Raw genomic sequence first — 15222 nt, 5'->3', positions numbered from 1 at the left:
ACTGAACTGCTCATTTAAAAACTTTCTGGTCTACTTAGATCTCATTATAAAATTACAATGTTCCATGATAACTTTAGTAAACTCTACAATAAGTAAATCCACTTCACTTCATCCACTTTACTCTTTAACAGCGATGCTACAGAGCTACCGCGGAAACGGAAGTTCAAAGACAAAATTCTAAAAATGGCTGCGCACTTGTTTCTTTGAGGCAAAAGTGGCTAATGAATTGGAAAATGGTTTACTTCCCCTTTACAAAATAAAGTGGGTATTGCAGATTCACTAAAAAATCTCTCATTGAAAATGAATGATGTCCGGTTGCTGTTGATCAAGTGCAAGGACTGTAAACAAACGTTTGATTAAGATCTGAACACTGTTAAAATGTTTGTATGGCGATCACGTAAACTAAAATCTTTAGTATTGTTCATAATATCATGTATAAAATGTACTTTATGTAGTAACATCTAAATTCCCAGCAAGCAATTTTTGGTCTAAAAGTCGTCTATTATCTGTGAAAACACAGCCCAGATGTATTTGCGCTGTCAGTAAAAATTTAATAGACGTCTAAACATATCCCAATATTAAACTAGTCATCAATTTAAAAAAAATTTATAAAAAAAATTAAACCATAAAACCTTGTAAACGCTGCTGGGTTTGCTTACAGGATGGAATATCCTCTAACTAGTCATTTTGCCAAAAAATGGCATGCAACCAAATTCAAGGTTATTTGGGCTGGAAGTGGGTTACACATAGCCGGGTTTGTAGTTAACCCAGACGGTGAAATGACTATTGCTTGCTGGGTTAAGGCTATTTGTTTTATTATTAAGTAAAAATATAAATTGCACTGACTGACTCAACCTGACAACATTAAGCTATTGCAACGAAAATCATGTTTAGTGTCAGATCAGGTGCATTTTCACATTTTACACTTTAGTTTGGTAACATCCAAATTGAAAATCATCTATCTCAGCAGAAGATCCGTCTTGGAATCCGGTCCTAGTGTTCGCAGTAGCCGGTGGAGGGCAGAGGCGGGCAGCTGGATGCGGGTTAAACCGAGAAACGAGACTCACGCTGCTCATATTCGGCAAGCGCCGAGCGCACATGCCGACCTGCAGCTCCTCTGAACGCATCCAGAGAGAGAAACGCAGCACAAACACATCGCCATACAGTGAATGAGTGCGCGTTCTCAACTAATGAGCAACTCATGCTGAGGAGTGTGAGCGCGTCTGTGGAGACTGAGAGCGCGCGTAGATGAGAGCTAGAGGGCGGCGGCGCATCGCTCCTCACCTCCGTTACCGCTCCACTCCTCCAGTCCCGGGACCTTCTTCTGATCTCTCCGAATTTGGGACGCGTAACGGCGTTGGTCCCCCGTTCACCACCGCAGCGGCTTCTCCGTCACGGCTGAACTGAACCGAAGAGAGAACGAATCTTACGCGCTGAGGAGTTTCCAAACTCCGAAGTCATGGGGAAAAACGGACGTCTGAGATTTAGATTGGGATTAGTGCTTCTCTTTCTGTGGGTTCTGCTCCAAATTGTTGACGCGCAAGGTAAGACCATCTTCCACTCATAGACTGAAAGTTTATTTTAGTGTATTTCTATTATTCATTGCGTTCATCATTTCTTCACATCACTGAAGCATTATAACAGCTTAGCCATATTATATAATTTCTCTTGTTTTGATTTTGTTGATGCTTTGGCAATTTTCTATGCAAAACAGCCGTGTCAGTCAAGTACTTTGAAATTGAAATTGAGATCCGATCTGGTCTATCTGATCTGGAATTTGAGACCGCAAAGCCACAGTCATGCATTAGGAGAAGCCTATTTAAAACACCGACGATTTAATAGGCTACATAAGTATTTTCTATTTTTGTATCTCTTTTATTATGGTTTATGCTGTCAAAGATAAGATTTGAGGAGATTATTATGAAATAGTTAAGTTTTATCAAATAATGCACGTCATGAATTATTTATTCGCTTTTATTCGTTGACTTTCCGAAAGGTGTCGGATCGCGGGTTGAGATTCGTGTCTAGTTTAGCTGAAGTAGCCTACATTTACAAAAAGTAAAAGTATTTGTGTAATATTTAATTGATATTTAATTGATAATTGCAATTACTCAAAGTATGCTAAGTTTTCACAATGTTTTCTCCGATATCGATCTGAATAAAAACGCTAGCGATTTACTGTAACTATGGTGACGTACTGATAAAGCGATTTTGCGAGTATTTATTTAGCGTGTTTTAATTTGTAACGTGACTTTTGTTGTTACTGAAATGTCTCTGCAAAACTGTTTCGGTAAATACATTAGTCCATCGTTTCTCCCGCTGGATATGTTATTTATGAAGCATGCATGGTATTTTGTTATTGCGGACTTTAGCGAATATGATATTTAAGGGATTCACATCCAGTTCTTTCATTCATGTGTTTGAACTGATTCTTCAATAATCCAGTTAATTTTCTGTATAGTTTATGTGACCCTGGACCACAAAACCAGCCATAAGGGTCAATTTTTGTTTTAAATTGAGATCGATAGCCTATATCATCTGAAAGCTGAATAAAACATGTTTGCATTGATGTATGGTTTGTTAGGATAGGACAATAACTGGCTGAGATGCAACTGTTTGAAAATCTGTAATCTGACGGTGCAAAAATCGAAACATTGAGAAAATCACCTTTAAAGTTGTCCAAATTAAGTTCTTAGCATATTACTTAGCATATTATTAGCCTATCATGCATATTACTAATCAAAACTTAAGTTTTAATATATCTACAGCAAAATATGATAAAACATCTTCATGGAACATGATCTTTGCTTAATATCCTAATGATTTTGGCATAAAAAAAGTAATAATTTTAACCCATACAATGTATTTGTTGGCATTGCTACAAATATTCCCATGCTATTTAAGAGTATTTAAGGTTTTGTGGTCCATGGTCACATATTTACATTTTAAGTTTGCATTGGAACATGTCTGTTGAAAGGAGCCTATTATTTGACAATGTTGTGCTGATTTGATTTGATAATGGCGTTTTTATTCACTGGCAGTCAAAAAGGTTATTCGCTGCATTCAAAAATGAATATTTTGTCATAATTTTCTCACCCTCATGTCATTCCAAACCCTTATGACTTTCTTCCACGGCACACCAAATGTCTCTGCCAAGTGCCATCGCTGAAATGTGCCAAGTCTGAATAGGCACAATCACAAATGGGAATTGAGAGCTGAGTTCGAGGATGAAATTTAATTGAACAGCAACTTCAGTTTTGGACGGTTTGCCACAAAAATCTGTTGTTTGACTTGGAATATAGTGCATAAGTGATACTTTTAGAGAGCTTTATAGAGTGATGTATGGAAAATAGCAGAAAGCTGAAATGCTCTCTTTTCTCTGCATTTGATCTTTCTCTTTACGTTTTAGCCAGCAGATAATGCAATTTAGGTCTCGTTTCAGGACTTACAGGAAGTTCTGTTCGAAATTTTGCATTCATCTCTCTATTATAACAATGCGAAGCATTTTTCCAATTTCCCTCAGTGTGAATGCGTGCTGTAATGTTGAGTTATGAAATTAGAGAGCGTCTGTCTTGTGTCTCGGTCTTTGCAGAGTGTTTTATGAGTCCGTAATGGAATCAGGGTTCATATGTGACTCCAGTCTGCTGAAGAGCAGGACGTCGTTAGTGGAGTGAGGTTTCTAAGTCACTTTAAGGAGACAAGACAAAGTGGGAATGACTCCGTTTGTATGCCGCGTGTGTGTGTTTGTGTGCTTAGGGTAAGTGGTGGCCATCAGCTCGGAGACACAAGAAACCCAGCAGCCCATTAAAAAGCCATTAGCTAAAGCCGTCTCTCTTGCCGCCGAGTTTGTGTTGTGTGTCAAACAAACAGCAGGGCAGAGCACAGAGAGATAGAGAGACAGGGCTGTAAGAAGACAGAAAAGCTGAAGTCTGGTGGCACACTCTTAAAGCCGGCATGAAATCAAAAATGACTCTTATTTATTTTCTTAATATTTGTGTCATTGCGAGCGATTCATGCGTGATGTTAAAATAAATAAATAAATTGCCCATGAGATGACTTTACACTTCTGCTGACATCTTCAAATCCTCCCATTTAGCTGTATTTACATATATAGCACACATTTTCATGATCCAATCAGGTCATAATGTATAACATTAAGATTTTTGTATGTGTTTTTGAAAGAAATCTCTTATTCTCACCAAGGCTACATTTTTTAAACAAAAATACAGTAAAAACTGTAATATTGTGAAATATTATTACATTTTAAAATAACTGCTTTATGGTTGAATTTATTTTCAAATTAAATGTATTCCTGTAATGCAAAGCTGAATTTTCAGCATCAGTACTTCAGTGTATTATCTACACTATCAGTTAAAAGTTTTTGAACAGTAAGATTTTTTTAAAGAAGTATTTTCTGCTCACCAAGCCTGCATTTATTTGATCTAAAGTACAGCAAAAACAGTACAGTTTTAAATATTTTTACTATTTCAAATGACTGTTTTCTATTTGAATGTATTATAAAATGTAATTTATTCATTTGATTTCGAAGCTGATTTTTTAGCGTCATTACTCCAGTCACATGATCCGATAGAAAGTTCAGAGGAACAACATTTATCTGAAATAGAAATCTTTTGTAACATTTTAAATGTCTTTATCATTACTTTTGATCAATTTAAGCCATCCTTGCTAAATAAAAGTATTAAAAGTTATACTGACTGCAAGCTTTTGAATGGTACAAAAGCTTTTTATTTCAGATAAATGCTGATCTTTGGATCTTTCATCGAAGCATCCTGAAAAAATGTACTCAACTGTTTTAAATATTGATGATGATAATAATAATAATAGAAATGTTTGTTGAACTGCAAATCAGCGTATTAAAATGATTTCTGAAAAATCATGTGACACTGAGCTTTGATCAAAGGATTCATTTATATTTTATAATATATTCAAATAGAAAACAGTTATTTTAAATAGTAAATATTATTGTTTTTGCTGTACTTTGGATTAAATGCAGGCTTGGTGAACAGAAGACTGGTAGTGTATGCTAAATATCTTGGTGGAAATCAATTGTTTACTAAATAGAAAGCTAAAAATAACAGCATTTATGTTTATTTTTGTCATTATAAATATCTCTACTGTCACTGTTGAGCAATTTAATGCATCCTTTATGAAAAAAAAAAAATAGTAGTGTATGTATATAAAATGGGCTGCAAACGGTGTCTCACGTTGACTTTAGAAAAAACATTCACGTTGTCTCCAGCACGTACACAACAGTGAAATAACCCAATTTAGCTGTGATCACTGGAATGGAGCTGCTTGGATTTGTCTAGTACAGTTCAGCAGGTCAGGCTCGTTTTTCACACAGCGCTCACACTTTTCACACATCGACCCATTGAATGTGTTGTTTTTGTGTTAGGAGTGACAAAAACGTGTAAGAGAGGATCTTCGAGACAGGCCGAGAGTTCACGCCCCGTTTTTAACCTCGCTTTCTGTCTTGAATAGTGACTTCTGTTCGGTAGAATCAGTTTAATGTTTTCTCCAAGCACAGCTGCCCACACACAATCTATAGAGACTGGAGATGGGCTGTTTACTATGATTGAAGAGGACATTCATCGGTGGTTTTTGCTAAGGCAAAAACAAACCCCTGCCTTGAAATATTAAAATTTGGAGTGTCATTTGTACTGGCAACAACCCATGGCGCTCTAGCATATTGGTGACGAGTTTTGCATGGGTGATCAGGAATAGGATGGTTCACTCAGAAATGAATTTGATTCAAAAAACGTTTGCTGAAAATTTACTCACTCTTAGGACATCCGAGATGTAGCTGAGTTTGTTTCTTCATGAGATTTGGAGAAATGCCGCATTACATTACTTGCTCACCAATGGATCCTCTGTAGTGAATAGGTGCTGTCAGAATGAGGTTAGAGCTGTTTTGGACTGTTTTTGCTTGTAAACATGCTTTATCTGTGGATATCTCTCTCCTGATTCAGGTGAGGTGTCTTTTCAGTGGAGAAAACAATATTATGGATAGAGGAAGCATGGTTTGTAGTTAAGATAGATAAAAAGTTTTCTTACAAACATGCAGATTTTCACTTCATAAGACATTAATTGATGGACTGGAGTGGTGTGGATTGCGTGTGGAAATCTAGTTGATTTTTGGGGGGGTTCAAGCACATTGTAATTGTTAGAATAGTCACAGTTCAGCTATCTCCACATAAAACTGATCGTGCAGACCAAACCGTAAGTTGTAGAGACTTGAAACTTGGACGGATTTTAGTACTCACACCGTCGACAACATCGCCAAGACTCGTCCCAATCGGCCTGACGGGAGTGCTACAGCGATCAAAAGTACATAATCACTCATAACTCCTAAACCGTCAGGCGCAGACTCAAGTGTCTTATGTTGTTGGAATCCTTTTCTTGTCAAACTTTCGGCTCACCTTCGCGAAGGGACACCAAAATGTTTGAAAAGGGCAGGGCCACTTTTAGTAAAATGCCTATAACTCCTGAACGGAATGAGATATCTTAGCATTCTTGTATCATTCCTGACAATTTTGCCTCTAGAACCACTGCTGTCAATCAAATCTTTTGTTAAATGATTGAGAAAAAAAAACTACTTTTGCGAACTAGTCCTAGGTTTTCACTCAATCTGAAAAAAACGCACTGCACTACCAATTCACTGCACTTTTCTGGTATTTTTGATTTTTTGCAAAATATTTGTGAACTAGTCCTAGGTTTTTTGCCTGATCGGAACCAAACCAGTGCAGAAAGATTCTCTGGAGAGTGAATATCAATAATTATCAAAAAAAAGTCTAACTGTCGCAAAGGGACACCAAAACATTGGAAAGGGGCAGGGCCTCTTTTAGTAAAATGCCTATAACTCCTGAATGGAATGAGATATCATTGCTAAACTCAGAACACTTATGTAAGAGCTCAATCTGAGGTTGCAGGGAAAAAAAAAAAACGCAGAGCTTGGCAACTTGGTGGCACTATAAGAGGGAAAAAATATAAAAATTACTATACCTATGCAATTTGTCCTATCAACGTGAAAATCTCTGTGCATGGTCTTTGTCCAAAGTGCACAAGGGTCTATAAGGACATTTGCGAATCTCAAAAAAAAAAAAAAAACATTGCCGGCATCGGTCATTAGACATGATTAACAGAGGCCAATCCGAGGCCCCAAAGGTCTGTGAGAAATTTGAAAGAAATCAAGGGCGCAAACGATTGTGCATTGTGCATGTTTTCACACGTACACGTGAAATTTGTATCATAAGACAAAACTCCTCGTTCCGGACAACTTTGCCTCTAGAACCACTGCTGTCAATCAAATCATTAGTTAAATGATTGAGAAGATGTCAAAAACCTACTTTTGCGAACTAGTCCTAGTCCAGTCTTGGGAAAAACACTGCAGTACAATTCTCTGGACTCTCTAGGTCAATAATTATCAGACAAAGTTACAATTTACCCTTTGGGAAGCTATAATGGTCATTTAGAAAAGGGGCCTGTCTGAATATCTCCTAAATCCTATAAAGCCTAAAGGAAACCTCAAAACTTCACGAAACCTGGTGAGCATATGCGGCAGGTGATTCTAAACAAGCATGCAAAGTTTAAAGGAGATCGGACCACAGCTGGCGCTATAACAGTCATAAACATTACAAAACATAATATTTCTTAGGTAAATTACCTGTATTTGCAAAAAAAAAAAAAAAAAAAGGCTTGCTACATAATGTCTTTTTTCATATGCGCTTAAATGGCTTAAAGCACTTGAACCCCCGGTAATTAATAAATATTTATTTATTAATTTTTGTGGTCAAATATGACTGCTGGCATTAATACACTTCAGAGTTTCCACTAATGTCAACTGAGTTTCTTATCATCATTCGTAATTTATTAGCAGATAAAGATTAGGAGTAGAAAGTGTGTCATTGCTTCAGGGAAAAATGTCCATGATCCTTTGCAGTGAGGGCTTTCAGCCAATAGGAGATGTAACCTGCTGACCTGAGGGCACGAGTGTATCCCTGCACTCACTGTTGAAGAAATGCACGTGTTTAATGCAAGCCCGATCTGTTTGAAGAGTCGTGCTGAATACAGAGGAGTGTGTGTGCGGTGGGAAGGTCTTTTGTTTTATGCTGTTCTTTGTCTTCTTTGTTTCTTTTAATTGGATGAATGTAACGCAACTGTTTCGTCATGCACACAAAGACTGGCAGAGATAATGTGTGTGTGTGTGTGTGTGTGTGTACCTGGTATTCATCACGTTGTGGGGACCAAATGTCCCCACAAGGATAGGAATACCAGTAAATTTTGACCTTGTGGGGACATTTCTCAGGTCCCCATGAGGAAACAGGCTTATAAATCATGCACAATGAGTTTTTTTGAGGAAGTAAAAGTTTGCACAATCTCCTGTGAGGGCTAGGTTTAGGTGTAGGGTAGGTGTAGGGCGATAGAAAATACGGTTTGTACAGTATAAAAACCATTACGCCTATGGAATGTCCCCATAAAACATGTAAACCCAACATGTGTGTGTGTGTGTGTGTGTGTGTGTGTGTGTGTGTGTGTGTGTGTGTGTGTGTGTGTGTGTTTGTGAACATCTAAAGGCCTTTTACATGATTCGCATCAGGGTTTTAACGTGCCTCTCTACACAAGCGTCATGTGCTGCTTTGACCTCCAAATGAAAATAGTTGCAGATTGTGTCAAAGGAGGTCGTTTTCACAAGGTTGGGAGCTAAAATAGATGAAATAATTATATCTTTAAAAAAAAAAAAAAAAAAAAAAATCATGGTTCACCCAAAAACAAAAATTAGATATTTTGAAAAATGTGGGTAACCAAACAGTCGCCGGTAGCCATTGACCTAATGTTGTATTTATTTTTAATATTTTAAGTTTTGAACAAATTTTTATTAAAACTTTTTAATATTGCAAAGGCTTTTGTGAATATTTTTCAAATAATAATGCAAGCACATTTTTGAATTTGAGATTTCATTTTAATAGTTTCAGTTTTCATTTTCATTGCAAATTACACTTTAGTAATTTGGTTATGTGTTTTTGTCCTTTTTTTTTTTTTTTTTACATTTTCTTTATTTATATCTATCTAAAATAGAATAGCCCAATAACTACAACAATTTTTAATAGTTTAAGTTTTAGTTAAAAATGTTTTTAAGGTAAGAAGTAAAAATACAGTAAAATTTAATTGAATTTAATTAAATTTAGTTGATTATTGTCATTCATATGCACCAATTTAACAAACAGCAACATTTTTCAGTTTTGTTTTTATTAAAAACAATAATATTTTTTATATTTTAATATTTTTAAATCATAATGCAAGGAGATCCTTATCCTTTTATTTTAATATTTTCAGTTTTTATTTTAGTTAATATTTTAGTAATTTGGTTCCCCTTCAGTCGAATCACTTCGACGTTACATGGGATCTCGCCTGAGAGACCGATCATCTCTGAGCCTTATACAAAAAGGCCAATTGTAAATTGGCGAGTGGACGTGCGCGCCGGCCACGCCCCGTACATACGGGTATATAAGATGGCCGCGCGCATCACTCAGTTAGACTTTTGCTTTCAGAGCCTTTCTGCTCGAGCCTCTACAACTTCGATTGAAGGAAAGACAACGTTCCTGAGCTCTTCTCCGCTGACGTGCTGCCATCTAAAAGAGATTGACTAAAAGAGTGTCTTTGGCAGCCGTCAGCGGTATCCTGCGGGCGGCCGTTTTAACGGCCATTAAAAGCCTCCTGCGCTCCAGCGAGCAGCCCCAGCAGTGCACAGAGTGCCGCGGTTCCTCCCTGGGCAGACCAGGATCTATAAGAGCAATTTCTCACGGCCGTGAAGCGTCCTTTTCAGGATGGTATTCCGGCCGTGCGCTACTGGATGTGGCAGTTTCCTCACTTCTGAGGACGGACATGAACACTGCCTCACATGCCTGGGCTTAGAGCATGCTGAGGCAGCGTTCACGGATGGTTCATGCGAGCATTGTGAGTGCATGACCATGGTCACGCTGAAAAACCGCTTTTCGGCCGCCGTGGCGAGGCAAAGGGGGGATTTAAAGGTTACGGTGCAGACCGCGCCGCCGGCTTCCAAAGCCCCGCGGCCGTCTGCACCCCAGCGTGGCCCCGTTGAGTGGCCAGAGCAGTATGCTTCCCCGGTATCCGGGCCGAGCATCTCCTTTGGCGCTCCTCCAGAGGAAGAGATGTCTGTCGCTGCGTCAGAGGGTGAGTCTGACGGCGAGGCGGATATCTCGCCGGGCCAGCGCCCTCCCGTGGTTGCTGCTCCGGCTGACATGGACGCTGAGCTGTCGGCTATGCTCCTCCGTGCCGCCAGGGGGATCGGCCTCGAGGTGTCAGATCTACCTCCTGCCGATCCCTCTAGGCTTGGCGACTGGTTCCTGAGGGGGGCGCCTGCGGTTCCGCCGCGCCCTCCCTCCGTTCCATTCTTTCCGGAGGTGCATGAGGAGCTGGTCAAAACCTGGCGGGCGCCGTTTTCATCGCGTCTCCGCCCCAGCTCCTCCCCCCTCGCCACCCTCGATGGCGGGGCAGCCCGGGGATACGAGTCGGTTCCCCAGGTGGAGCGCGCTGTCGCGGTGCATCTGTGCCCGCGTGGCGCCACCACCTGGCGGGACCGACCGCATCTACCCTCCAAAGCGTGTGAGCGCTCGTCCGCCCTTGCGGGCCGCGTCTACCGCGCTGCTGGACAGGCTGCCTCTGCCCTCCACGCCATGGCCACCTTACAGGTCTACCAGGCGCAGGCGCTGAAACAGCTGGACGAGGGTGGTCCTGATCAAGAAGTGATGCAGGAACTCCGCGCCGCCACCGACTTCGCTCTTCGAGCGACGAAGGTCACGGCGCGGTCTCTTGGTCAGGTGATGTCCACAGCCGTGGTCCAGGAGCGACACCTATGGCTCAATCTGGCTCAGATGGCGGACGCCGACAAAGCTCGCTTTCTCGACGCCCCCGTCTCCCAGAGCGGCCTGTTCGGCGACACTGTCGAGGATTTCGCCCAGCAATTCTCGGCAGTCCAAAAGCAGACGGAGGCCATCAAGCATATCCTGCCCCGCCGCGAAGTCAACATCCCGCCGCCGGTGGCCCCGCCTCCGCCTGCCCGTCGCCGAGGGCGCCCCCCTGCGGCCAGTAGGTCAACTCCAGCTCCCGCCGAGGGTCACGAAGCCGGGATGGCTACCCGGCGCAGAGCCGGCCGCAGGAGAGCGGCGCCGCCCGCCTCTCAGGGACCGGCTAAGAAAACCCCCCGCAAGAAACCTGCGAGGCGTCCCTGATGCGGGCAACCCAGAGGTGGTGGAGATTGCTCTTCGGGGGTCTGTGGCATCCACTTCCCCACTCCTGGTGGAGGGCCGGGAGCTTCTGTGCACACAGAATTTAACATCGCCGTCGGCCTACGAGTCGACGGTACCCACATTTTCACAGAAAGAGCAAATTTCCTCACCTCTGGGGCCTCGGCCCCGAGTTCCCCTCTCGAGCAGAACTTACACTCCTCGACATCGGACTCGGAGCCCGGCATCGCCAGCGCGGGATCCAGGGAAGAAGGTAAGCGCTGCCTCTCGCGGCCAGACTCTCCCCCAGAACTCAGCGTTCTCTGGGGTCAGTCCCCTTCCCCCCGCCCCCTTAGGCTGCCCCACCGCGGTCACGTCGGTCAACGTTCCCTTGATACCGCTAGCGAGCCGGTTGAGCGCGTGGCTTCAGCTCCCCAACCCCTTGCGGTGGTTGATACGGACGGTACGTCTCGGCTATGCGATTCAATTCGCCAGGCGTCCGCCCAGGTACAGAGGTGTCCACTTTACTACTGTCCATTCGGACACGCATGCCACTGTCCTGCGTGCGGAGGTTGCAGTCCTACTGGCGAAGGACGCAATCGAGCCAGTCCCTCCAGCCGAGATGAAGTCAGGGTTCTACAGTCCCTACTTCATCGTGCCCAAAAAGAGCGGTGGGTTAAGACCCATCCTGGACCTCAGAGCTCTGAATCGGTCCCTTCTCAGGCTGCCGTTCAAGATGCTCACGACGAGACACATGCTAACCTGCATTCGTCCCCAGGATTGGTTTGCAGCCATCGACCTGAAGGACGCGTACTTTCACGTCTCGATCCTTCCTCGTCACAGACCCTTTCTTCGGTTTGCCTTCGAAGGTCGAGCGTATCAGTACAAGGTTCTCCCATTTGGACTGTCCCTCTCTCCCCGCGTCTTCACCAAGGTTGTGGAAGCCGCCCTGACCCCTCTTTGGCAGTCGGGGCTTCGCATTCTCAACTATCTCGACGACTGGCTCCTGGTAGCTCACTCGCGAGATCTGCTGTGCGAGCAGAGGGACCTGGTGCTCCGGCACCTCAGCCATCTGGGCCTTCAGGTCAACCGAGAAAAGAGCAAACTCTCCCCAGTGCAGAGGATCTCTTTTCTCGGCGTGGAGCTGGACTCGATCAATATGACAGCCCGCCTCACAAACGAGCGCGCGCAGTCGGTGCTGAGATGTCTGGACTTATTCAGACACAAACCAGCGGTCCCTCTCAAAACTTTTCAGAGGCTCCTGTGGGCATATGGCAGCTGCAGCCGCGGTCACGCCGCTGGGCTTGCTTCATATGAGACCGCTTCAGCGCTGGTTACACGATCGAGTCCCAAGACGGGCATGGCACCGTGGCACACTTCGGATTGGCGTTTCCCCGCAGTGTCGCCGCCTTTTCAGCCCCTGGTCAGACCCTGTCTTCCTTCGGGCCGGAGTTCCCTTGGGACAGGTTTCCAGGCATGTCGTGGTGCACACAGATGCCTCCACCACGGGTTGGGGTGCTATATGCAACGGGCAAGCAGCCTCGGGCTCCTGGATAGGACCTCAGCTGCAGTGGCATATCAATTGCCTCGAGTTGTTGACCGTGCTTCTGGCCCTTCGTCGCTTCCGATCGACGCTGCGTCAGAAGCACGTGCTTGTTTACACCGACAGCACTGCGACTGTGGCGTATATCAATCGCCAGGGCGGCCTTCGCTCACCTCGCATGTCACAACTCGCCCGCCGTCTGCTCCTTTGGAGTCAAACGTGGCTGAAATCGCTGCGTGCCATTCACATTCCAGGGGAACTCAACCGTGCAGCGGATCAGCTCTCACGGCAGTCCACCCACCCCGGAGAATGGCGGCTCCACCCCGAGACAGTCCAGCTGATTTGGAGTCGATTCAGCCAGGCTCAGATAGATCTGTTCGCCTCCCCCGAAACCTCCCACTGCCAGCTCTTTTTCTCTCTGACCCAGGCTCCCCTCGGCAGAGACGCCCTGGCACACAGCTGGCCTCCGGGGCTCAAGTACGCCTTTCCCCCAGTGAGCCTCCTTGCACAGACCCTGTGCAAGATCCGGGAGGACGAGGAGAAGGTCTTGCTGGTCGCGCCTTATTGGCCCACCCGGACCTGGTTTCCAGAACTCATTTCCCTCGCGGCAGCCCCTCCCTGGGAAATCCCCTTGAGGAAAGACCTTCTTTCTCAGGGGATGGGCACGATTTGGCACCCGCGTCCCGACCTGTGGAACCTTCATGTCTGGCTCCTGGACGGGACGCGTGAGAAACACCATCATTCAGTCCCGAGCCCCCTCTACGAGGCAGGCTTATGCTCTGAGGTGGGGTCTGTTCGTTGACTGGTGCTCCTCTCGAGATGAGGACCCCCAGAGATGCACGATTGCAGTAGTGCTTTCCTTCCTGCAAGAGAAGTTGGAGCGCAGGCTGTCCCCTTCGACTCTCAAAGTCTACGTCGCTGCTATTGCGGCGTATCATGACGCAGTAGATGGAACATCCCTAGGTAAGCACCCACTGGTCGTGAGGTTCCTTAGAGGTGCCCGGAGACTTAATCCTCCCAGACCGCACCTCATACCCTCTTGGGATCTCTCCGTCGCCCTCCGTGGCCTACGGGACGCCCCATTCGAGCCACTTGCCTCAGTTGAGCTGAAATTTCTGTCTCTTAAGACAGCGCTCCTGACTGCACTGGCCTCCATCAAGAGGGTAGGGGACCTACAAGCTTTCTCTGTCGACGAAACGTGCCTTGAGTTCGGGCCCGGAGATTCTCACGTCACCTTGAGACCCCGGCCCGGTTATGTGCCCAAGGTTCCCACCACGCCCTTCCGCGATCAGGTGGTGAACCTGCAAGCTCTGCCCCCGGAGGAGGCAGACCCAGCTTCTGCGCTGCTCTGCCCCGTTCATGCTCTGCGTACTTACGTAGACCGTACTCGGCACTTCAGGCGCACTGAGCAGCTCTTTGTCTGCTTCGGAGGTCAGCAGAAAGGGAATGCTGTCTCCAAACAGAGGTTGGCCCATTGGGTGGTAGAAGCCATCTCCCTATCTTACTTATATCAGGGAGAGCCATGCCCCTTAGGTGTTCATGCCCACTCCACTAGGAGTGTTGCCTCATCCTACGCGTTGGCTCATGGCGCCTCACTAGCGGACATCTGTAGAGCTGCGGGCTGGGCGACATCCAACACCTTCGCTAGGTTTTACAACCTCCGCGTAGAGGCCGTATCCTCCCGTGTCTTGACATAAGACTTAGGCGAGCGGGAGGATGGCTGGTGTCGGCTTGCTGCGCCATTCCCACGGGGATCCGTGCGCTATTTCCCAGAATGTTCCCTCCGGCGAACCCTGGGTCCTCCGCGCCCCGCAGTCCGGCCTAGATGCGGAGTAGTCCCTGACTGTGATCCTGCCTGGGTCTCCTTCGCCCCGCAGGTTGTGGCTTAGTTTTTATTATTCCAGCGGAGGAGACCGCTGTTTCCCTCGTGTATCCCTAAAAACCTTTATGGATATATTGAATTATTCTCATTTCCACATGTAAAGATTTCATGTGCTCCGCCCCCCCAACCCATGCTTCAGTACAACTGGCATCCCTGGAAGGGCCCCCTTATTGGGCCTCAGGGCGTTGGGAAGGTTACGTTACACTTCGCCTCCCGGCACGTATACTTGTCAGCACGTGAAGTTGTTGCGTAACGCGGCGTCAGGGTCGTGGCCTTTTCCATAGGGCTAGTTCCCATGTAACGTCGAAGTGATTCGACTGAAGGGGAACGTCTAGGTTACGAAGGTAACCCACGTTCCCTGAAGGAGGGAACGGAGACGTTACATTCCCCTGCCACGTCCTGACGTCGCGCTGACGCCGGCTCGACCGGCTCTTCAGCAAAAGCCTAACTGAGTGATGCGCGCGGCCATCTTATATACCCGTATGTACGGGGCGTGGCCGGCGCGCACGTCCACTCGCCAATTTACAATTGGC

The 15222-nt window shown here is 45.3% G+C and overlaps 1 protein-coding gene across 1 annotated transcript in view; it reads left to right on the top strand.

The window, feature by feature from the left end:
- The first annotated feature begins 1459 nt into the window (after positions 1–1459).
- unc5ca (unc-5 netrin receptor Ca) overlaps positions 1460–15222 on the top strand; it is a 189326-nt gene continuing 175563 nt past the window's right edge. Inside the window, exons 1-3 of the mRNA XM_073840130.1 lie at positions 1460–1544; positions 11132–11400; positions 11475–11592. Of these exons, the coding sequence (XP_073696231.1) occupies positions 1460–1544; positions 11132–11400; positions 11475–11592 (472 nt within the window). The remainder of the gene's footprint in view (positions 1545–11131; positions 11401–11474; positions 11593–15222) is intronic.

This window comes from Garra rufa, chromosome 5 (genome assembly GCF_049309525.1).
Source record: "Garra rufa chromosome 5, GarRuf1.0, whole genome shotgun sequence".
Lineage (NCBI taxonomy): Eukaryota > Metazoa > Chordata > Actinopteri > Cypriniformes > Cyprinidae > Garra > Garra rufa.
This window is presented reverse-complemented; position numbering and strand designations above follow the sequence as displayed.